Here is a 21,169-nt window from a genome sequence, read left to right as displayed (position 1 = left end):
AAGCTGGAACAGGCAACCACTAGTCCCGAACGGGTCGTGACGTCGACAATAACAGTTCAATGTTTCTCTGCTAGGTACTTCGAGGTTCTGATAAATGGTATAGTGACGAGTACTAAAGAGTCGCGTCGTAGGGAGGAGGCCGGGTTCGACAACCTTCGAGCTTTTCCGAAGAGTGACCGTGGTGGTAGTCGTCGACACAGCCAGCATCGACGCGATCCATGTGCTCCTGTGGGGCATATCGTCACGGTCGCTGCGATTAGAGGGCGCGTATGGTGAGCTGGTGAAGCAGCAGCAGATGCCGCTTGGGAGTGCATGTACAGTGCACGTGCAATTGATGGCACTGGTCTGCCAGATATACCCGCTTCGTGCAGCAGAAGCAGCCGTAGGTAAGCAATCGCGAGTTGTTCCCGTCTTGGCAAATGGGTGTCCGTAAGGTTCTCGTTGACCTGGTTGGTTGGGACACGGGTCGGTGAATAAATGGGTGATTGGTTAACGTCGATACGATACTGTACAGAGCATGCTATGCTATTATCATGCTTTTGCCTGCAGCACAGAGGCTCCATGCGAATGGCCATGCGAACTGCTTTTCCTTCCCTGGCTCGCACTCATTGTGCCATGCTGGCGACTCACCAAGCCAACCTCAAACTCTCTCACATACAAACGTGCACCAGATGCCGTCTACTTGTAGAAGTCGAACTTGTCCGCCTCGCTTGCGCCCTTGACCTGGCTCGTGTATGCGTCCTCAAGATCTTGCTGGATGATGTTGTATCGGTTCTTTCGCACAGCTCGGAGACCAGCTTCCTGCATGACTGCCGCGATCACGGCACCGGAAAGCGGGTCATTGCGGACGATGAGTGAGTCGAGGTCGACCTCTGGAGACAAGCTCATCTTGGATGCAATGGTGCTGAAGATCAATCGTCTCTCACGGCGGTCACGCAGGGATGGGAACTCGATCTTTCGGTCGAGACGTCCAGGGCGCAGCAGAGCCGGATCCAGGGTGTCAGCTCTGTTCGTGGCCATGATGACCTTGACGTTTGAAGTCTGGTCGAAGCCGTCCATCTGGTTCAGCAGTTCGAGCAGAATGCGTTGGACTTCTCTGTCTGCACCAGTCTGTGCATCGAAACGCTTCGTCGCAATGGCGTCGATCTCGTCGATGAAGATGATGGCGGGGCTGTTCTCTCTGGCCATTCTGAACACGTCACGCACCATACGAGGACCCTCTCCCAAGTACTTCTGGACGAACTCCGACCCAACAACACGAATGAATGAGGCAGTCGTGCTATTCGCCACAGCCTTCACCAGCATAGTCTTTCCAGTTCCAGGAGGTCCGTAGAGCAGCACACCACGAGGTGGGTCGATACCGATCTGCTTGTACAGGTCGAACTGGGTAAGTGGCAGCTCGACGGCTTCCCGAATCTCCTGCTTCTGCATGTCCAGACCACCCACGTCTGCATAAGTGACATCGGGCTTCTCATCCGCGCCAAGCATAGCAATGCTGCTGTCGGCTTCAGGTGGAAGAATGTCCACCAAGCTGTTGGAATGTCGGTGCAGTGCCACACTCGAGCTCGGCTTCAACAGCTCCCGATCCAGAGTACTCAATATCCGCACCACGTAGTTGCTGCCCGTCGATGACTGAACGATGCCGGTGTTCTGATCGATTGCCTCCATGAACTGCCCGATGACCAGCGGCACACTCTGTATCCGCTTAATCTCTTCCTGTGCTCGCACCAGCTCCCGCTTCAGACTCCGCTGCTCGTCCTTGATGTACTCTTCTTGCAGCTTGATGTACTCCAGCTGTCGCTGAAGCTTCTTGTATGTCGCATATTGATCGTCTGAGTCTGCCAGACCCTCGATGGTGTCGATGTTGGCGATGGCGGATGATGGGATCTGGCGTTTTTGATGGGGTGCTTCGGTGTTTGCTGGGCTGAGAACGTCGGCGGACGCCATGGTGGGCGGGTAGAGTATGAGTCGTCGGTGGTGGGTGCGCTATGTTCAGCCGATGGATCGCTTTGATGGGTTTGGAGGTCGAGATGGAGCTTGTGAGTGTGGTGTTGGTGGGCAGTTGATGATGATGTTGCTGGACGCGCCTGTTCGGGGAGCACCAGCGGAAGACGGGATCGCCCGCAAGCTAAATCGAGGACGCTAAGTTCGACGTCACATGCCTGCAGCTGTGCTTCTTTTCCAGCAACATCATTGACCATAACAACTTTGTTTCCGGATAAGTTCTGGCCGGTATCTGCTACAGGGACTACGTCTAGATGCGACGTTGTTACCTCATCACCTCCAAGCACAGGCAGGCCACCACTGAAGACCCTTGGCCAACTTCAAGACTCAAGAAAGAACGATGCGTCTACTTCACCACCAAACACGACGAACCAGCCAGGATATCAATATCGCACAGCAGTCACCTCATGCATCACACCCTTCGTTCAGACGAAATTCAAAATGCGAGGTTTGTGGGAAGGATCCGGATTAAGTATTCTTCCAGGCGCTTGTTTCTCTTGGCGACTTTCAGCTATTTAAGGCCCCTTTTCGATTGATCCCCTCTTTCGTTCTCAGTTCAAACCAAAACTTCAGACTGTATTCAGAAAAAACTCCAGAAGAAAGCTCCTTCATCATTCAAATCAGGATGGAACTTCAAGGCAAGGTTGCGCTCGTTACAGGGGCGTCCAGGGGTATTGGCGCTCAGATCGCTGAGGAGCTGGCGAAGAGAGGTGCCGATGTTGGTGTCGCTGGCCTCTGGAAAGTCTAGAATATGCTATTGATGATGTCTGAGTAGCTGTTCCTCACCTGGACACCAACCTCGGGCGGCAAAGAACGCGCAGCGAAAGTCATCGAGAAGATCAAGGCCCTCTCCCCAAACACGACCATTCAGGGCACGGCCGTCGACCTCAGCCTCCCAGAATCCCCCGCACAAGTAATCGAAGCCTTCCTCCAGCACTTCGCCAAAATCGACATCCTCATCAATAACGCCGGCACTGACCTCCTCGGCGCCATCGCCGACACCACCCTCATCGACTACAACCGAGTCATGGACCTCAACCTCCGCGGCCCCTTCTTCCTAACCCAAGCCGCCCACCCACACCTCCGCGCACCCGCCCGCATTATCAACATCTCCTCGATCGCGGCCCGCAGCGGCTTCCCCATCGGCTGCGTGTACTCCATGTCCAAGGCCGGGCTAGAAGGCATGACGCGCTCCATGGCGAAGGCTTACGGCGCAGATGGCACAACCGTGAACGCTGTGGCGCCCGGCGTGGTGGAGACGGATATGCTGGGGAAGTGGGAGAAGGAGTGGATTGCGGAGGATGCTGCGATGACGCCTGTGCAGAGGAGGACGGGACAGCCGGACGATGTCGCGCAGATTGTGGCGTGGTTGGCTGGTGAAGGGAGCCGTTGGGTCAGCGGGCAGACGATCAATGCTTGTGGAGCTGTGACGATGATTTGAGCGTCGTAGCTTGACGTGGGGATGAACTGAGCCAGTCCACCCTCCTTAAAGGGCGGCTCCACCACTGCATAAAGGTGATGAGCAAGGATCGATTCCAGTGCACATAGTCTCTCGTTTTCACCAAATCAAATCGGTATCTTATCAGCAACCCTCCTCCAAAACGCACACCTCCCCTCCAACACCTCAATCTCTCCATTCGCAAACCCCTCAGCCCTGACCACAAACTGCTCCCCCGTCTCCCTGAGCTCAGGAACACCAGCCTGAGACGCATCCGTCAATTTATGAGCATTCGGATCCCCTGTCTGGAAGAACGACGCAAAAGCGCCCGCGTAGCCCTGATAGATTAGAGGGTCGGTCTGCTGGACGGCGTTGGGGCGGTTCCACTACATCTCGGATCAGCTATGATTTCTTGTGGACAGCGGGACGGGGAGCTCTCACGTATTTGATATCGTCGCCGTGCTTTGCGGGCGGGATGATATACTCGCCTAGGTAGGCGGTTTTACGACTCGCTCGTGCCATCCATAGGGCTGGACATGCGAGGACGGTATCGCGGTAGATGAGACCGGCTCGGACGTAGGTTGTGTTGTATTTCAATTCTTCGGCGATGCCGGAGGCTGGATAGAGTCGCTTGACTTCCGCCAAATCGAGATTAGACAGGCCGGGGAGGTAGCCTTTCAGCCAGTTCTCGAATGAAGGTTGGGATGAGTTGAAATGGGGAGTTCCACCGCCTGTGATGTTTTGAAAGCCGGGCGGGACGAAGTTCTCGCCTTCGTGGAGGTTGTACATCCCAAAGCCGTGGTCGATGTTGACTGCACATCTGCTTGTTGCTTTTGAAAGAGATTCTCGGAGGAAGTGACCATCGATTACAGGCGCCCAGGTATACGAAGACGTATTATACGTGTGACTTGCGCTGATTCGTAAGGAAGCGTCACGGAGTGTTTGGACGTCGACGGACTTGAGACATTTCAGAGAGTCAGGACCTGAACATCCTGTCAATTCTGCGAACTTGTCGTAGACGGTTTGAGCTTCGGAGCTGTTGTAGCGATATGTCTTGGGCCAGAAGGCGCTTGAAGCGAGGGCTTTGCTGAACAGACGAGGTTGGGTATTGCCACCGTTCGCAATGACTTGTGCAACTACCGAGCCGGCACCAGCGGATTGGCCCCAAATGGAGACGTTCTTCGGATCACCGCCGAAGTGCGAGATGTACTTATGAGTCCATTGCAGAGCGGATTGTTGATCGAGCAGACCAGGGTTCAATTCGCTGTTAGGATCATCCGCGATCTCTTGACCAGGCAAGAAACCGAATGCGTTGACGCGGTAATTGGGGTAGACGAAGATGAAGTCGTTCTGAGAGCTGACATTCAAGACGGGATACCCTGCTGGAGGGATGGTGAAGCTTCCACCGCCTTGGATGAATGCTCCGCCGTAGAAGACTACCACGACCGGTTTGAGTGCTTGACCTGCTGTCCACGGACGGCCGTATAGACCTAGGTAGAGACAGTCTTCAGTGCCGTTGACGGTTCGTTGTGGGCAGAAGTCGTACGGCTGAGTGCTGTTATATATGCTTTCTTGTATTTGCGAAGGTGGCTGTGGAGCTCGAAAGCGGTTCTCTCCTGTCGGCGGCGCGGCGAAGGGTATCTTCATCCAGTATGAGATGTTGTACTCTGCAGAGTAGGCTCCTTGGAAAGAGCCATAGTTAAGATGTGCGGTTAATGTTGGCTCACCGCAGACAGCGAGAGAAAGGAGAGATATGATGCATATGATGAGCGGGGAAATCATAGCTACGTATTGGGAGCCTGTTCTTGACAACCATCGATGAGACTTACATTCAGGAGCGGAGGAGAAGTAAGGACTATCTTAAGATATCATATTGCCTTGGCTTCTTTAGATCTGGATCTTCCACCAACCAAATCAGACACACAGTCGCTCGAAAAACGCAGCAAATGCGGCGATGCGGATGTGGAGAAGATGGGGTAGAGCCTGGGGAGTAAATAGGTTTTGCTGAAAGGGAGATGCGTTCGGGAGAAGTGAGGCCGAGTGCAGCATTGTAACGGACCAGAGGTCGAACAACCGTCATCGAAAACCAGGGGGTAGATATTCTCTGCCAACGAGCGACTTGTGAAGGCTTTTGGGGCCATATAATGAAGGGCGAAGAAAGCAGCAATATGGTGAAGTCCTCCCCAGCACTCAGCCTTCTGTCCTCACCACTGCGTCCCAGGGGTTTTGACAGGAGGTATTCCTGAGCCGTCGAGCCGTTGCACCTGGATCTCACTTCAAAAACCATATCTCTTTTCGTATATTTGCAGTCTAAGCCTCCGTGGCTGTAAGAAGAGACAGAGTCTTGCGAGGGATACGCTCAGGCACAGACATCTCGCCGCCAAGGCAGATGGAAGCAGCGTGATGCAAGTTTGAGATGCACGTCAACTTGTCCCTTGCCGCCGCCACTCTAGAGCTGCCGATCTCGTGGACCTCACCTCGTGCTCTGTAAGTCTTTCACATCGCTGATGGCAACGCCAACATCTCGAAGCCGGGCCAGTCTCAGAGTCCTTGTCCCCTCATGATACGGTACTGTTGAGTACGGCTACTTGGTGTCCGTCGTCCGACTGGAGAACAGAGCATCTGCTTCAAGCACGCGACGGGTGCCTTTGACAAACATCTGTTCAGTCGAGTCACACATCTCTGCCTTGGACGACACGTGAGGTACCCAAAGCACTCGTCACTGCCCTGGACACTGGCAGTCATCCGGAACAAAGCCACATCAGCCACCATCACAGGCCTACACACAGGCACCCGCGACCAACATGGACTTTCTTAAAGAAGTCGTAGACGTCGGCAGGCGCGCCACTGTCGATGCTCTCCAGAGCTCCCAAATCGATGAAGATTCGCCTTTCTCGCCCGAAGTACCCGAGGAACTCCGCTCATTCATGCCTGATCTATTTGACCGCTTCCCGCTGGTCTTTCCATGGAACAAAGCAGAACCTGTGGACCCTGCGTTGCACACTGTCTGGCTCCTGGACAACACGGCTTTCCGTACCCCGCAACCCGGAGACAAGAGGCCTGATCTGGCGGATCTAGTCACGGAGAAAGCTGCACAACCAGCACGCATCAGTGAAGATGGAAGTAAACCTCAGCCTGTGAGGGGAGGTTCGGGATGGGAAGTCGAGTTCGTGGCTTGTTACTTTGTGAAGAACTCCGGCAGGGATCTGTCTCGCGTCGTTGGCCACATCGCCCACGAAATGCAAATTAGCGACGAGGATGTGGCCACCAAGAAGCGCATCGCAGAGCGAGTCCAGCCTTTTGTGGATACTATCCTCCCCAAGCGAACGGTCAGAATCGCCATCGACGACAAGGAACAGCAAACGCTAGGTCCCTCATCATACTCTGGCATCAGCAGCGGATTGCACCAACTACACTTCGATCCAGGTCTCGAACCTTTCACGTCGAACACCCTAACCCTTCCACCGCCGTTCTCAATCCCCAGCACGACCATCGCGGCCTCCGAACATGGCTGGGGCATCATCTCCGACATCGATGACACCATCAAAATCACCAACACTCCCTCCCCCCTCGGCGTCCTACATTCCACCTTCATCGAAGAAACCCCCGACCCCGTCCCCGGCATGCCCGCCCTCTACGCCCACCTCCAACGCACCCTCTCCTCCCCACCCTTCTTCTACCTCTCCGCCTCCCCCTACAACCTCTACCCCTTCCTCCACAACTTCCGCGACGCCCACTACCCACCGGGCACCATCATCCTGCGCGACGCCTCCTGGCAAAACCTCGGCGGCCTCATTGCCTCCCTGCAGCAGAACCCGCAGGAATACAAAGTCGACCGCATGCGCAAACTCCACGCCTGGTTTCCCCATCGCCGCTTCATCTGCATCGGGGATTCGACGCAGAAGGACCCGGAGAGTTATGGCGAGGTGGCGAGGCGGTGGCCCGGGTGGGTGAAGGGGATTTTTATTCGAAGGGTGAGCGGCGTGGAGGGGATGGATGAGAGGAAGAATGAGAAGGGGAGGTTTGAGGAGGCGTTCAAGGGGTTGGAGAGGGGGTTGTGGCATGTTTTTGATGAGGCGGCGGAGGTGGGGGAGAGGGTTGAGGAGTTGGTTAGGGAGGAGCGGGGGTGAATGGAATGAATAGTGTGAGATGGTGTGGAGGCTCGTTGCTGGTAATTCGTTTCATCGCTCATGGAATTTCATCTACTCAGATTGTTCCACGTCTAACCTTGCTATCATTCGATTCTGGTCGATTGTGTCCCTCCTTCCCAACGCCACGCTCGCATAATCTACATCTACCATCATCTTCATCAATTCCTCTTGATGTATCAAACTGTCTCTACTTCTTCTGCAGCAAACTATGTCCCGTCATCTCCTTGGGCTGCTCCAGACCCATCAACTCCAACACAGTAGGCGCCACATCACCGAGCACACCATCCTGCTTCTTGAGCGTATACCCCTCTGGAGCATTCGCCATGACGAAAGGAACCTTGTTGGTCGTATGGCTCGTCTTGGGCGTCTTCTCCTCGGTCAACATCTCCTCTGCGTTGCCGTGGTCGGCGGTGATGAACAATGTGTACCCGTGCTGCTTGCACGCCTCGTACACGACACCGATGGCCTTGTCGGTTTCGGTGCAGCCCTCGACGGCGGCTTTGTAGACACCTGTGTGGCCGACCATGTCGGGCGGTGCGAAGTTGTTCATCACAAACTCGTACTTGCCGTCGCCGATCCTCTCCGCCATCCGCTCTGCCACGCCCATGGCGCTCATCTTGGGCGCTTGGTCGTACGTGGCGACGCTCTTGGGCGAGGGGATGAGCTCGCGGTCTTCGCCGTCGTACTGGATCTCTTGGCCTCCGTTGAAGAAGAAGGTGACGTGGGCGTACTTTTCCGTCTCCGCGATGTGGGATTGCTTGAGGCCTTTCTGCGCGAGCCAGTCTGCCAGGACGTTGTCCATGACTTGTGGGGCGAAGGCGATGGGGAGGTTGAAGTCGGTCTTGTAGCGGGTCATGGTCGTGAGGTGGATGTTCTGGGGGTAGGGGAAGTCTGGCTTGGGCGAGCGGTCCTGGTCGCCGAGGAGTTGGGTGATTTCGCGGACGCGGTCGGAGCGGTAGTTGAAAAAGAAGACGGTGTCGTTGTCCTGGATGCGGCCTTCCTTGCCGTTGACGATGATTGGCTTGAGGAACTCATCTGTCTCGCCTGCATCGTAGCGGGCTTGGAAGGTCTTGACGGGGTCGGAGGACTCCTCGCCCTCGCCGGTGACAAGGCCCTTCAAGCCGATCTCAACACGGTCCCAGCGCTTGTCACGGTCCATGATGTAGTAGCGGCCGACAATCGTCGCAAGCTTTCCAATCTTCTCCTTCTCAATGAAAGCCAGCAGATCCTCAAGATGACCCTTGCCGCTCTTTGGGTCGGTGTCCCGGCCGTCGCCGAAGAAATGAATGTAAACGTGCGGCACACCGATCTCCTTAGCCACACCCAGCAACGACTTGAGGTGATTGATGTGCGAATGAACACCACCATCACTGACCAGACCGCAAAGATGCAATCTGCCATTACCGTCCTTGGCCCGCTGGAAGCTCTTGACAATGTTCTCGACCTTGTTCATCTCGCCCTTCTTGATCGTCTGATCAATGCGGACGACATCCTGCCACACGACTCTTCCCGCACCAATGTTCAAGTGTCCGACCTCGCTGTTTCCCATGAGACCCTCCGGCAGACCGACGGCGAGGGACGAAGCATCGAGCTCGGTGTAGCCCTGGGTGATCTTGCTGTCCTTCTTGGCGAACTCATCCATCCATGGCGTGTCGGCGTTGAGGATGGCATTGCCGTCTGGCGGAGAGCGGTCGGAGGGGATTCCCCAGCCGTCGATGCAGATGAGGGCGACTTTTTGTTTGACTTGGACCATGATGGAGCACAATGATGGCCTTGACCGTAACTTTGCTTGGGATTGATTGACTGCAGCTGGGAATTAGCCGGCTTTCGATTGAAGCTGTTTGAAGTGAGCAGTGCGATTCTTACAGTCTCAATCAATTGTGAGGGGAGTTGCTATCAAACAAAAGCAACCGGTGTTGAGGGCGGAAAATTGGACGGACCCCACCGCTTGTCGCATCACATCCCACCAAACTTGAAGCCCCGACATCATCGCCGCCCGCGCCAGCAGGGATCAGCTGCAGGTCCAGAGCTTCGTGGCCTGCCATTCTTCACATGCCACTCGCCTTCTTCACAACAACTATGTGATGCCCCTCTCTTCGCACCCTCAGCAACCACACAACGTCGCACGCATCGCCGCCGGCCTGAGCACCACCACCATGGCCCTCAAACAACCCATCAAAACGACCACCAACGCGCCCGCGCAATCCACCGATACTGCCGCCGCCCTACACCTCCCACCACCCCAGACCTTCGACATCCTCCCCGCCCTCTACGAACTCCTCGCCCGCGTCGACAAGCACCAAAACCAAACCTCCCTCCCCGGCGAGCCGGAAGGCTACCACACGCTCGAAGGCGCGCCCGGCGACATTGGAGCGACGTACAGCAAGAGCAATCCGAGCGAGCATCAGCAGCCGTTGAATCCCAAGGACCTGCCGACTGCGGCGTTGGAGATCAAAGGATTGATCAGGAATGCGCTGAGGGAGGTGGAGAAGTTGCCGGATGTGGACAGGGATGTTGAGGAGCAGGAGGAGGAGATTGGGGAGTTGGAGGAGAGGGTGAGGAGGCAGAGGGAGATGTTGAGGGGGTTGGCGGAGGTTGCGAAGGGGATGGAGGGGAGGTTGGGGGGTTGAAGAGGGGTTGATGTGTTGCGCATCACGAGCCAGGACGCGACTGACATGGACGCGCTCATCACGAGAATGAGATAAGTCTGCCCATGGCAGGCGATTCACGGCCTATTGTCCAACACCGCCTTGGATTGTACTGTCAACATACCAAATGATGGAGGTTGACTACCTCGTCGGCGGCTGGATGATTGCCCTGATATGTGCACTCTCTTTGCCCATCATGCGACCTCGGTGCTCTTGAGAGACCATGGAAACCTCGGGAAACAATACTCAGAATCGCTCAGCACGATCCTGCAAGCTCGCAAGCCTGGCCACATCCATTGCGCATCGACTACCGCCGCGGATCCCGAGGGTGCCTAAGTTGGTGTGTTGCCTCAATTTAGGACACCCTAGAGCATCTATTCATGTCAAAGCTGGATTGGGCTAAAACCGACGAAGAGGCAGATTTGACCTCGGGACGGCATTATTGATGGATGGCCAAAGAGCGGAATACCGTCCACGTGAGCGCAATATGCTCCATCGCGTCGACAGACAAGCGCAACAGTGGAACTCAAGTCGCTTAGGGCGACATGTCGATGTTGATCTCAAAGTCTGCGAATGCCTGCCCTCGCTGAGGTAAACAGAGCTGGGATAGCCTTCTCTTGAATGATAAATGTACGTTGAAACGAGTGAATGTCTTTGTCAGGCAGTTAAAGGACTTGGCTTTTGCTCAGTCATCGGCACTGTACCACCGCCGCAAGCTTGGACATCTTGAACGAGTATGCTAGTTGCCGTGTCACTTCGCTTAGACAGAGATCCTCCAGCATTATTGACAGCTGCTAGGGTCGTCGTACACCTCATCCGGACTCACATGCATGGTGCATCGATGCGACATGGCAGGCGTGCAGACAAGCGACATCCTGACGAGCGTTTTCCGGACTCGGTATTGGTTTCGTTGTTGGAATTTACAGGGGAGGTCGCCAATGCCTGTAGCTACAGCTTGTACGAATACGTGATGTCTGCAAGAGGAGAGGGGAGAAGGCGTCTATACTGTACAAGAGTACTGTAACACAGAAAAGATCCAGAGACTCTCAATATTCAACAAGTGACGTGCGAACAAGAAGTAAAGCCGCTGCACAACCCTGGTCGGAATTCGGGAGAGCAGCACATCCGCCTTCGTACAAACCCGACGCCGGTCCAAGTGGTCGCCACCGTCTCAACCCCCAAACTGTCGCTCATTCACCACTCACACAGCAACGAGACGGCCTCAACGAAATCTAACTTCCAGTCCAGCACCAGAAGCTGACGATGATGAGAATCTCGGCGATGACGCCAGCGGCGACAGCCAAGTTCGAAGTGCGCGGCATGGCTTGCAGGAAGAAAGAGACTACTGTTTCGCCACCGCCATGTGCTGTCCGACGACAACAACTGCTTGTCGGGAACGGCATAGAGGATACCGGCCCGCTCAGATGCTTCTTCTTCTTGCAATGTTTGCGAGTTCGAGAATGCTGCATGCGATAATTGCCTGGTACCTGCGAAACAACGTCATTTGAGCCTGGGCGCCCGGCGGAATTGGACGCACTGCAACCAGGTCGTCGATGTTTGGTCAGCTTAGTCAGTCCTCTTCCCTGTCCTCATCTCATCAATTGCCTCGCTGCAACGGGTAAACAGTTCGCGCTCGGCAGCTCGTCAGCTCTTGCAATGGATGTTCTCTGCATAACTACTGTAGCCTTCGACGCCTTTTCAGCCTCCAGCGTAGTAAGCCTATCTACAGTGCTAACGCGCCTTGGCGTTAACGCCTCTCCTACTTCGATCCGCGGCGCATCGCACAGCAGGAGCGCCGTTTCGACTTGTTCGCTTTTGAGTTTGCGACAGCGTTGGAGCACCCACAGCTTTTCCTCTCAATTGTGCCCTTGCAATTGGTCCGTTCAGCCTTTGCTATGGTAGGGCTGCCATAGCTCTAGGCGGGGGAGATGAAGTCAGTCCGCTTTGGCCCAACGACGTCGACCGTGCCACAGAATGGAGGAGGAAAAGCTTTTCTGCGGCCGCATGTGTGGGACGTAGATATGAAAAGGTAAGGCTCGTGGCCCTTCCGGTTCGTGATCTCCTCCTTTATCAGCATCCGCTCCCACAGCACGGCTTTTCCAACTCCGACCCTCCATCCCAGTCGTGGATCGTTTGGCTCGGATTCTGGCCCTGCGCGCGTTCCTGGCCAGGTGTTCCCTGAGGCAGGCAGTGTTTACCTTTTGCCCAAGGTTCGGATACGGAAGCTGAACGGACAACACTCACGCTGCTGCCCGCGCACACCTTGTGGCCTTTCTATCCGCTGACTGCTTATGACGATTGTTGTTTACACTATCGTGTCGGAGTCAATCTTTTGCTGAGGCTGAGTACCTGGTCCATTATTCTCGTTCGCAATGGCGGACTCGAACGATATAAGCCAGCCGGTCCCGGATTATGACCCTGGCAGACTCGAACAGGACATCTCCACACAACACAAAGACGAGGAGAAACTGCCTCTCGACGAGGCATTGGCGGACAGGATGTCGAGCAACGCCAACCAGAGCGACGACACGCCGACCCCTATGAATCATGCCAGATACATCACCGACGATGGGAAGGAGGCTGCCGAGGACCCAACGGAGCAGATTGAGAAGAAGGGCGATTCCAGCTCTGACAGCGACGATGCCTACGAACCCATCAATGCCAGCACTCGAGATGAGTTGAGGAGACTGGCCTCACGAACACAATCCTACTACTCTGGTCGACGCAGCAGCGTTTCCGACGCGAATGGCGACGCCGAGGCACTCGAACGAAAAGACACGATCGCCGGGCTGGAGCTGACCGACGATGTCTTCAACCCACAGAGCCAGAAATTCGATCTCTACAAATGGATTCGGATGACGCTGAAGATGATGGACGAGGAAGGCGTCAAGCAGAAGCGCGCTGGTGTGGTGTTCAAGAATCTCAATGTCAGCGGTTCGGGATCAGCGCTCAACATTCAGAGCAACGTTGGCAGCATGCTCATGTCGCCATTGCGGATGGGTGAGCTCTTGAATTTCGGCAAGAAGACTCCACGACATATCTTGAGGGACTTTGACGGTGTGATGAAGAGTGGCGAGCTGCTCATCGTTCTGGGTCGTCCTGGATCGGGATGCAGCACGCTGCTCAAGTCGCTGACGGGCCAAATGCACGGCTTGAATCTGGATCAGGGATCGACCATTCACTACAACGGTATTCCGCAGAAGCAGATGTTGAAGGAGTTCAAGGGGGAGATCATCTACAACCAGGAGGTCGATAAGCACTTTCCGCATCTTACCGTTGGGGAGACGCTTGAGCACGCGGCGGCACTTCGCACACCACAACATCGGCCTCTGAAGGTATCTCGCCAGGAGCTTTCCAAGCATGTTACGCAGGTGTGTATGGCTGTCTACGGTCTTTCCCACACCTACAACACCAAGGTCGGAAACGATTTTGTGCGTGGTGTCTCCGGTGGTGAGAGGAAGCGTGTCTCGATTGCAGAGATGGCACTGGCGGGCTCTCTACTTGGTGCATGGGACAACTCGACGAGAGGTCTGGACAGTGCTACTGCGTTGACCTTCGTGAGGTCTCTTCGTCAAACGGCAGACTTGATTGGTACCTCGCACGCTGTTGCCATCTATCAGGCCAGTCAAGCCATTTACGACCTCTTCGACAAGGCCGTTGTCCTCTACGAGGGCCGCGAGATCTTCTTTGGCAAGGCCGATCGAGCACAGAAGTATTTCGAGGAGATGGGTTGGTACTGTCCACCACGCCAGACTACTGGCGATTTCCTCACCTCCGTCACCAACCCTGTCGAGCGCCAGGCCAAGGAAGGCTTCGAGAACAAGGTGCCTCGCACTCCAGATGAGTTCGCTGATTACTGGAAGAAGAGCGCAGAATACGCCGACCTCCAACGCGAGATTCAAGACTACGAGAAGGAGTATCCTCACGGCGACGCTGGAGAGCTGCAGGCTTTCCGCGAATACAAGGGCGATCAACACGCCAAACACACTCGACCAAAATCCTCATACATGGTCAGCGTGCCCATGCAAATCCGACTGAACACCAGACGAGCATGGCAGCGTGTCTGGAACGACAAAGCGTCCACCTTCACTCCCATCGTCAGCAACATCATCATGGCCTTAATCATCGGTTCCGTCTTCTACAACACCCCCGACGCTACGCAAGGCTTCACTGCCAAAGGCGCCGTACTCTTCTTCGCCGTCCTGCTCAACGCCTTGACCGCCATCACCGAAATCAACAGCTTATACGACCAGCGACCCATCGTGGAAAAACACAAATCGTACGCGTTCTATCACCCCGCCACGGAAGCCATCGCCGGTATCGTCTTGGACATCCCGCTCAAGTTCATGCAAGCCGTGGCGTTCAACGTGGTGCTGTACTTCTTGGCGAATCTGAGGAGAGAGCCTTCGCAGTTCTTCATCTTCTTCTTGATCAACTTCATCGCCATCTTCGTCATGTCGGCTGTTTTCAGAACAATGGCGGCGGTTACGAAGACTGTTTCGCAGGCCATGGCGCTTTCGGGTGTGCTGGTCCTGGCGATTGTCATTTACACAGGTTTCGTCGTGCCGGTCAGCTATATGGGTGATTGGTTTGGCTGGATTCGCTGGATCAACCCGGTCTTCTACGCCTTCGAGATCCTCATCGCCAACGAATTCCACGGCAGGAACTTCACTTGCTCGGGCTACATTCCCGCGTACAACAACCTGCAGGGCGACCAGTTCATCTGTTCGTCCAAGGGCGCTTTCCCCGGCGAACGCTACGTCAATGGCGATTCCTTCATCGGCGTCTCGTACGGCTACTACTACAGCCACGTCTGGCGCAACTTTGGCATTCTCCTCGGTTTCTTGTTTGGCTTCCTGGCCATGTACTTCTTTGCTGTGGAGCTCAACTCTGAGACATCCTCCAGCGCTGAGGTGTTGGTATTCCGAAGGGGACATGTTCCAAAGTATATGGAAGACATGGCCAAGGGCAAGGCGAACGACGAGGAAATTGGTGCTGCCGATGAGAAGGTTGCTGAGACGGACAGGAAAGACGAGGAAGAGGCTGATGTCAATGTCATTCCACCGCAGAAGGACATTTTCACCTGGCGCGATGTCGACTATGACATTGAGATCAAGGGCGAGCCGAGACGTCTGCTTGACCATGTGTCTGGATATGTGAAGCCTGGTACTTTGACGGCGCTGATGGGTACGAGTGGTGCTGGAAAGACGACGCTGCTTGATGTGAGTATTGAAACGCTTCAGACTTGAATTCGTAAACTGACGTGAGTTCCAGGTCCTGGCTCAACGTACCACCATGGGTGTTGTCACCGGCAACATGTTCGTCAATGGCGCTCCACTCGACTCCAGCTTCCAACGCAAGACTGGCTACGTGCAACAGCAAGATCTCCATCTCGAAACCGCCACCGTTCGCGAGTCGCTTCGCTTCTCAGCAATGCTTCGCCAGCCGAAGAGTGTGAGCAAGCAAGAGAAGTACGACTATGTCGAAGATGTCATCAAGATGCTCAACATGGAAGACTTCGCCGAGGCGGTGGTCGGTGTGCCTGGCGATGGTCTTAACGTCGAACAACGAAAGTTACTTACGATTGGTGTTGAGTTGGCCGCGAAACCGAAGTTGCTCCTGTTCTTGGATGAACCGACCTCTGGTCTCGACTCGCAGAGTTCATGGGCTATCTGCGCATTCCTTCGCAAGCTGGCTGATAGTGGCCAGGCGGTGTTGTGTACTATCCATCAGCCCAGCGCTATTCTGTTCCAGCAATTCGACAGGCTACTGTTCTTGAGAAAGGGCGGCAAGACGGTCTACTTTGGCAACATCGGCGAGCAGTCCAGAACACTCTTGGACTACTTCGAAGGCAACGGTGCACGAAAGTGTGACGACTCGGAGAACCCTGCTGAGTACATGCTCGAGATCGTCGGTGACGAGAGCGCCGACTGGGTGGGCACCTGGAAGGACAGCCACGAAGCCGCTGAAGTCCAACGCGAGATCGACGACATCCACAGGAAACAAGGCGGCCAACCTGAGAACGACGACGATCCAACCGCTCACTCCGAATTCGCCATGCCTTTCACCACCCAGCTGGTGGAGGTGACGTCCCGAGTCTTCCAGCAGTACTGGCGCATGCCAGCGTATGTCATGGCAAAGATGATCCTCTCCGCGGCATCTGGTCTCTTCATCGGCTTCTCCTTCTACGACGCCGACAGCAGTTTGCAAGGCATGCAAAACGTCATCTACTCCCTCTTCATGGTCACGACGATCTTCTCGACGCTCGTCCAGCAGATCATGCCGCTCTTCGTCACGCAACGATCCCTCTACGAAGTCCGCGAGCGGCCCAGCAAGGCGTACAGCTGGCGCGCCTTCCTCATCGCCAACATCATCGTCGAAATCCCCTACCAAGTCATCGCCGGCCTGATCGTCTACGCCACATTCTACTACCCCGTGGTCGGCATCCAATCCTCAGAGCGCCAAGGCCTTGTCCTCCTTTTCTGCGTCGTCTTCTTCATCTACGCCTCCACCTTCGCACACATGTGTATCGCCGCGCTCCCAGACGCCCAAACCGCCGGATCCATCGTCACCCTCCTCTTCGCCATGTCTCTCATCTTCAACGGCGTCATGCAACCACCCCAAGCCCTCCCAGGCTTCTGGATCTTCATGTACCGCGTCAGCCCCATGACCTACTGGGTCGCCGGCATGGCAGCAACCATGCTCGCCGGGCGGCAAGTCGAATGCGCCGCCGACGAAGTCTCCATCTTCAACCCGCCCTCCGGCGAGACCTGCCAGACCTACCTGAACCCGTACCTCAGCGCCCCGACCACCACCGGCTACCTCCTCAACCCGAACGCCACCACGCAGTGCAACTACTGCCAGATCTCCAACGCCGACACCTTCCTCGCCGGCTCCGGCATCTACTGGTCCCAGCGCTGGCGCAACTTCGGCATCATGTGGGCGTACGTCGCCTTCAACACCGCCGCCGCCGTCCTCCTCTACTACTTCTTCCGCGTCCGCTCGGGCAAGAAGCGCAGCAGCGCCGGCAAGTCCAAGAAGTCCAAGAAACAGAAGCAGGAGACGGACGCCCAGCAACAGGCTCCTCCGCGGGAACCCATCGCCGCGGCGAATACGGCTTCGGACGAGGAGAAGGATGCTGAGGATGGTAATTCGCTCGCGCGGAGGAGGAGTAGTACTGTTGCCCAGGCTGGGTGGAATACCGCGCAGGGGGTTGCGGAGGGGTACTTGGGGAGGAATCTGAAGAGGAGTCAGACGAATCGGGCGAACGCCGCGATTGTCTAGACGTTGGTTTGTTTTGACCGAGAGGCATTGATGGTTGATGAGTTGTATGTTTTGGGGGGACTTTTTTGAGCGTGCGCGTTGGCTGGTCTGGGAGAACGGGGGACTCTTGGGGAATAGACATGTTATAATGATTTAGTATTTGGATGTAATTAATGTTGTTCAGAGAGGTTGGTTTTACGAGTGTCAAATGTACTCTGTCTCGCCCTCGTACGCCACGGCTTCCCGTCGCCGGTTTGGGAGAAGACTTGGTTATCCTCGTCTAAGTCCTTCGAGCTGGGATTATTGGGCCTAACCTGGCGGTGGTCTATGATGAGGACCTTCCAGCCTTACAAGAGTCGTGCATCTATGCATCTGTCAACAGCGTCCGGCTGTGTCTCAACGTCGATCGCTCTCTTTCACGCATATCAGGTGGAAGAACCGATCACACAAGGCACAAGAGCTCAGTATATCTCCAATCAACGCTCATATCTCAATACACATTACTATACACCAACCCCTACGCTGGACCTCTCTCCCTCCCCCTCTCCCTCTCATGCATCTGCAACGTCGCCGCCTCCGCCGGCCCCGTCTCCCTAAAACTCAAACACCACTTCTCAAACCTCCTCCCGGTCGACACCGACGGCTTATCCAAATACCGCTCAAACAGCCCGGCAAAGATGAAGTTGACGACCATCGACGGGATCATGAACAACACATACGCGACGAACATCCGCCCTTTGTCCTCCCACTCGAAGAACGTCAGGCTCGTGTCCAGCCCGACCAGGGAGATGATGCCCACGCGTAAAGGCTCCAGCCACGCGCGCCAGAAGATGTGGCAGAGGTAGAGGCCGAAGGAGATGCGGCCGAGGTACTGCACGGGTCGGGTCTCGAGGAAGCGGCGCAGGAAGGGCGTCTCGCCCATGCCGATGAGGGAGGCCATGGACGCGAAGCACAGGATGTAGCGATCGGCCTGCCGGTCTTTGTACAGACCTAGCCAGAAGACCGGCTTGGCGACCCAGTCGAAGGCCGGGCGGGACTCGAGGATCTCGGTGCCTTGGTCGTCGATTTTCTTGAGGATGCCGCCGGGGAGCCCGGAGACGTAGAAGCCCCAGAGAAAGATGAGGAAGACGACGAGGCGGCGGCGGGGGCTGGAGGGTTTGGGGTCTTTTTGGCGCTCCAGTTGGTAGTCGGCGAAGGCCATGCCCATGACGAATTGCGCGGCGATCCAGTCGTCTTTGGCGAAGCTTTGAACCGCCATGCCGATGCAGAGCATGCGGCGGACGGTCACGCTGCGGACTTGGGCGAGGAAGACGATCGAGGCGTAGATGTAGATGGAGCCGTAGTATTCCAGGGGGATGGTCCAAGAAATCCCACCATCGTAGCGGTCTTGCAGAGCGTCCCAGCGGTCGGGATATCGAAGCGGTAGCAGCAAGTGCAGGATGCTGATATACCACGTCCTCAACTCCAGGAAGAGCGTCGGCTGAGGCTCATAATTCCCAGGCTTCGGCAGTCCCAAATACCGACACATCATCATCAGCGTGAAAGTCTCCACGACAACCGGCATGTACAGTCTAATCCCCCTCCGAAACACCGCCGACGACAGCGCCGTGAGCAGCTCCTCCTTCCTCTGCTGCCGCATCAGACCCAACATGCGATACGACAGCACATACCCAGAAATCCCAAAGAACAAACACACCGCCGCATCGCCGCTCGCGTAGAAGGTGCGGATGAACGGGGCGTAGTACCATTCCGGACGGAGGTTGTGGTCTTCGCCCCAGCCGTGCGAGCGGTTGATCCAGCCGTCGATGTAGTGGAAGAGGAAGACTTCGAAGGCCGCGAGGCCGCGCAGGCCGTCGAGCCAGGCGGTGCTGCGCAGCTCGAGCCCGGGTTCGGGGTAGTTGAAGAGGGCGCGGAGGGTGCCGAAGAAGCCTAGTCGGGAGGCTGTTGATGGGAGACGGCGGATGTTGGAAAGTAGTGATTGAACTGCCCCCGTGGCGTAGGCGATGGGGAGGAGCAGTACGAAGCGCAGTCTGTCTTTGTTGCTGATTTTGTGGTCGACGGTATCAGCTCTGAGGTGGATCCGTCCATTCTGCTGAGAAGTCGTCTCCTCGTCGACGGCGTCTTCGATTTCGAATTGATGCACGGGTGGGTGGTCGCCATTGAGGAGTTCCTCCTCGTCTTTCAAGAGGCGATGTCGCTCCTCGCTATCGGGCTCTTCGGTCCGCCCGCTCGCCCAGGGTGTCATGATCGCAGCCTCATCAAGCGGAAAGGCTGTGGAGCGGAATGTAGCGGCTCCCTGTACCACGACGATATTCTTCTGGCCCTATGGATGTCGTGTTGCTGTCCGCAGGAGGTTCGAATGCAAGTACGGACCACGTCGTTACTAAGCTCTGGTTGGCGCGTAAAGGATCCAGCCACCGAATGGGTGGGCGATCAACGGCGTGCCGAGGTTCGTTGAGAAGTATATATATCGCCAGGACGTCCGACGACAACTTGCATACGACATCGATTCTTGATGAAGAATTTCTGCATTGTTGCAAAACACAGAGAAAGCATGCCTGTCACTAGACGGCAACGCAAAAGAAAAGCAGTCAACGGGATTCGAACTTACCCACTCGCACCCACACCCTCTCACAACACCGCGACCAAAAAAGGAAGAACTGTCGCCAGCGGTGCATTTGTCCGTGGAGGGGTAACCGAAGCACCATTTCTCCTGCTCGGCTGGTAAGTCCTTTTCGGGGGTCGAGTGGACGTTCGCCCAGAACGCACGATACCACGTGAATGGTGCGGCGAGGCCGCCTTCGCGCATCGACTTGATCCAGGGGTCTTTGATGGCTGGATTCTTTGCGAAGTCGTACACGGAGTTGTCTCTTCTGTCGCTGGAGATGTACTCCCGGAAATTTCCTGGTTGGCACCATAGTTTCATCGCCATGGCGCGGTCGCTGACGTGGATGGCCGTCCATGCGCTCTCGAGATGGTCGTTCCAGAGCTCTGGGGCGTCGTCTTCGATGAAGTGTTCCTGGTATTGGAAGCGTCGGTAGCCGTCTATCCTTTCGAACTCGTCGTTACCCGCGACTGGATCGCGTGGACTGTCGTCTTTACCGGGTGGGAAGTATGCTACTGAAAGCAGGACGAGCGCTACCACACGTTCCGGAAAGAAATGATAAACCCGCTGCGCCAGTCCACTGCCCCAATCGTGACCAACAGGAATAACCTGCTTGATGCCCAGACTATCACGCAGTTCCATGAGATCTTGCGCTTGATAGCCAAAGGTGTAGAGCTCCACGTCCAGGGGCTTCGAAGTCCCCCCATACCCAAGCAGATCTGGCACGACGACGCGATAGCCCAGATCGTGGAATACCGGCGCGATGAACTGCCAAAGCGCCGAACTATCTGGCCATCCGTGGAGGAAGAGTAGTGCTGGGCGAGAGTTGTTGTCTTTGGTTGCCTCGGACGTGTAGTAACGGTATTTGATGCCGCGCGACGACGTCGCTGTCCTTTCGAGGAGCTTGTCCATGGCTGGAATCTCTAAGCTGGTAGCCGTGGGAGGACTTAGCTTTCTGGGCCATGTAAGTATATATCCAATGCCGTAGATAGAATGTCAAAGCAGTCCGTCGGCGTGAAGTGTGATCGTTTTAGGTCATGCTCCGTTGATTTGACAGAGG

General features: G+C 55.8%; 8 protein-coding genes across 8 annotated transcripts; 4 read left to right on the top strand and 4 right to left on the bottom strand.

The window, feature by feature from the left end:
* Positions 1–678: 678 nt before the first annotated feature.
* M409DRAFT_20190 (uncharacterized protein) lies at positions 679–1,947 on the bottom strand (the record flags this gene model as incomplete). Its single annotated transcript, XM_033805270.1, has 1 exon — positions 679–1,947. The coding sequence occupies one exon, from the start codon at positions 1,945–1,947 to the stop codon at positions 679–681; it is 1,269 nt and encodes a 422-aa protein (XP_033670665.1).
* A 682-nt stretch (positions 1,948–2,629) lies between these two features.
* M409DRAFT_20189 (uncharacterized protein) lies at positions 2,630–3,445 on the top strand (the record flags this gene model as incomplete). Its single annotated transcript, XM_033805269.1, has 2 exons — positions 2,630–2,722; positions 2,780–3,445. The coding sequence occupies 2 exons, from the start codon at positions 2,630–2,632 to the stop codon at positions 3,443–3,445; spliced, it is 759 nt and encodes a 252-aa protein (XP_033670664.1).
* A 125-nt stretch (positions 3,446–3,570) lies between these two features.
* On the bottom strand, positions 3,571–5,224 carry M409DRAFT_20188 (uncharacterized protein; the record flags this gene model as incomplete). Its single annotated transcript, XM_033805268.1, has 2 exons — positions 3,571–3,828; positions 3,884–5,224. 2 exons carry the CDS (start codon positions 5,222–5,224, stop codon positions 3,571–3,573), a joined length of 1,599 nt encoding a protein of 532 aa, XP_033670663.1.
* A 1,022-nt stretch (positions 5,225–6,246) lies between these two features.
* M409DRAFT_20187 (uncharacterized protein) lies at positions 6,247–7,572 on the top strand (the record flags this gene model as incomplete). Its single annotated transcript, XM_033805267.1, has 1 exon — positions 6,247–7,572. The coding sequence occupies one exon, from the start codon at positions 6,247–6,249 to the stop codon at positions 7,570–7,572; it is 1,326 nt and encodes a 441-aa protein (XP_033670662.1).
* Positions 7,573–7,780: 208 nt separating this feature from the next.
* On the bottom strand, positions 7,781–9,346 carry M409DRAFT_20186 (uncharacterized protein; the record flags this gene model as incomplete). The annotated part of the gene is made up of 1 exon (XM_033805266.1): positions 7,781–9,346. The coding sequence occupies one exon, from the start codon at positions 9,344–9,346 to the stop codon at positions 7,781–7,783; it is 1,566 nt and encodes a 521-aa protein (XP_033670661.1).
* A 403-nt stretch (positions 9,347–9,749) lies between these two features.
* On the top strand, positions 9,750–10,223 carry M409DRAFT_20185 (uncharacterized protein; the record flags this gene model as incomplete). The annotated part of the gene is made up of 1 exon (XM_033805265.1): positions 9,750–10,223. The coding sequence occupies one exon, from the start codon at positions 9,750–9,752 to the stop codon at positions 10,221–10,223; it is 474 nt and encodes a 157-aa protein (XP_033670660.1).
* Positions 10,224–12,613: 2,390 nt separating this feature from the next.
* On the top strand, positions 12,614–17,525 carry M409DRAFT_20184 (uncharacterized protein; the record flags this gene model as incomplete). Its single annotated transcript, XM_033805264.1, has 2 exons — positions 12,614–15,463; positions 15,516–17,525. The coding sequence occupies 2 exons, from the start codon at positions 12,614–12,616 to the stop codon at positions 17,523–17,525; spliced, it is 4,860 nt and encodes a 1,619-aa protein (XP_033670659.1).
* Positions 17,526–18,021: 496 nt separating this feature from the next.
* On the bottom strand, positions 18,022–21,021 carry M409DRAFT_20183 (uncharacterized protein; the record flags this gene model as incomplete). The annotated part of the gene is made up of 2 exons (XM_033805263.1): positions 18,022–19,827; positions 20,116–21,021. 2 exons carry the CDS (start codon positions 21,019–21,021, stop codon positions 18,022–18,024), a joined length of 2,712 nt encoding a protein of 903 aa, XP_033670658.1.
* Positions 21,022–21,169: the final 148 nt, after the last annotated feature.

The sequence above is a fragment of the Zasmidium cellare genome (assembly GCF_010093935.1).
Source record: "Zasmidium cellare ATCC 36951 unplaced genomic scaffold M409scaffold_9, whole genome shotgun sequence".
In the NCBI taxonomy this organism is placed as follows: domain Eukaryota; kingdom Fungi; phylum Ascomycota; class Dothideomycetes; order Mycosphaerellales; family Mycosphaerellaceae; genus Zasmidium; species Zasmidium cellare.
The sequence above is the reverse complement of the archived record's forward strand: the minus strand, read 5'-3'. Positions and strand labels throughout refer to the sequence as shown.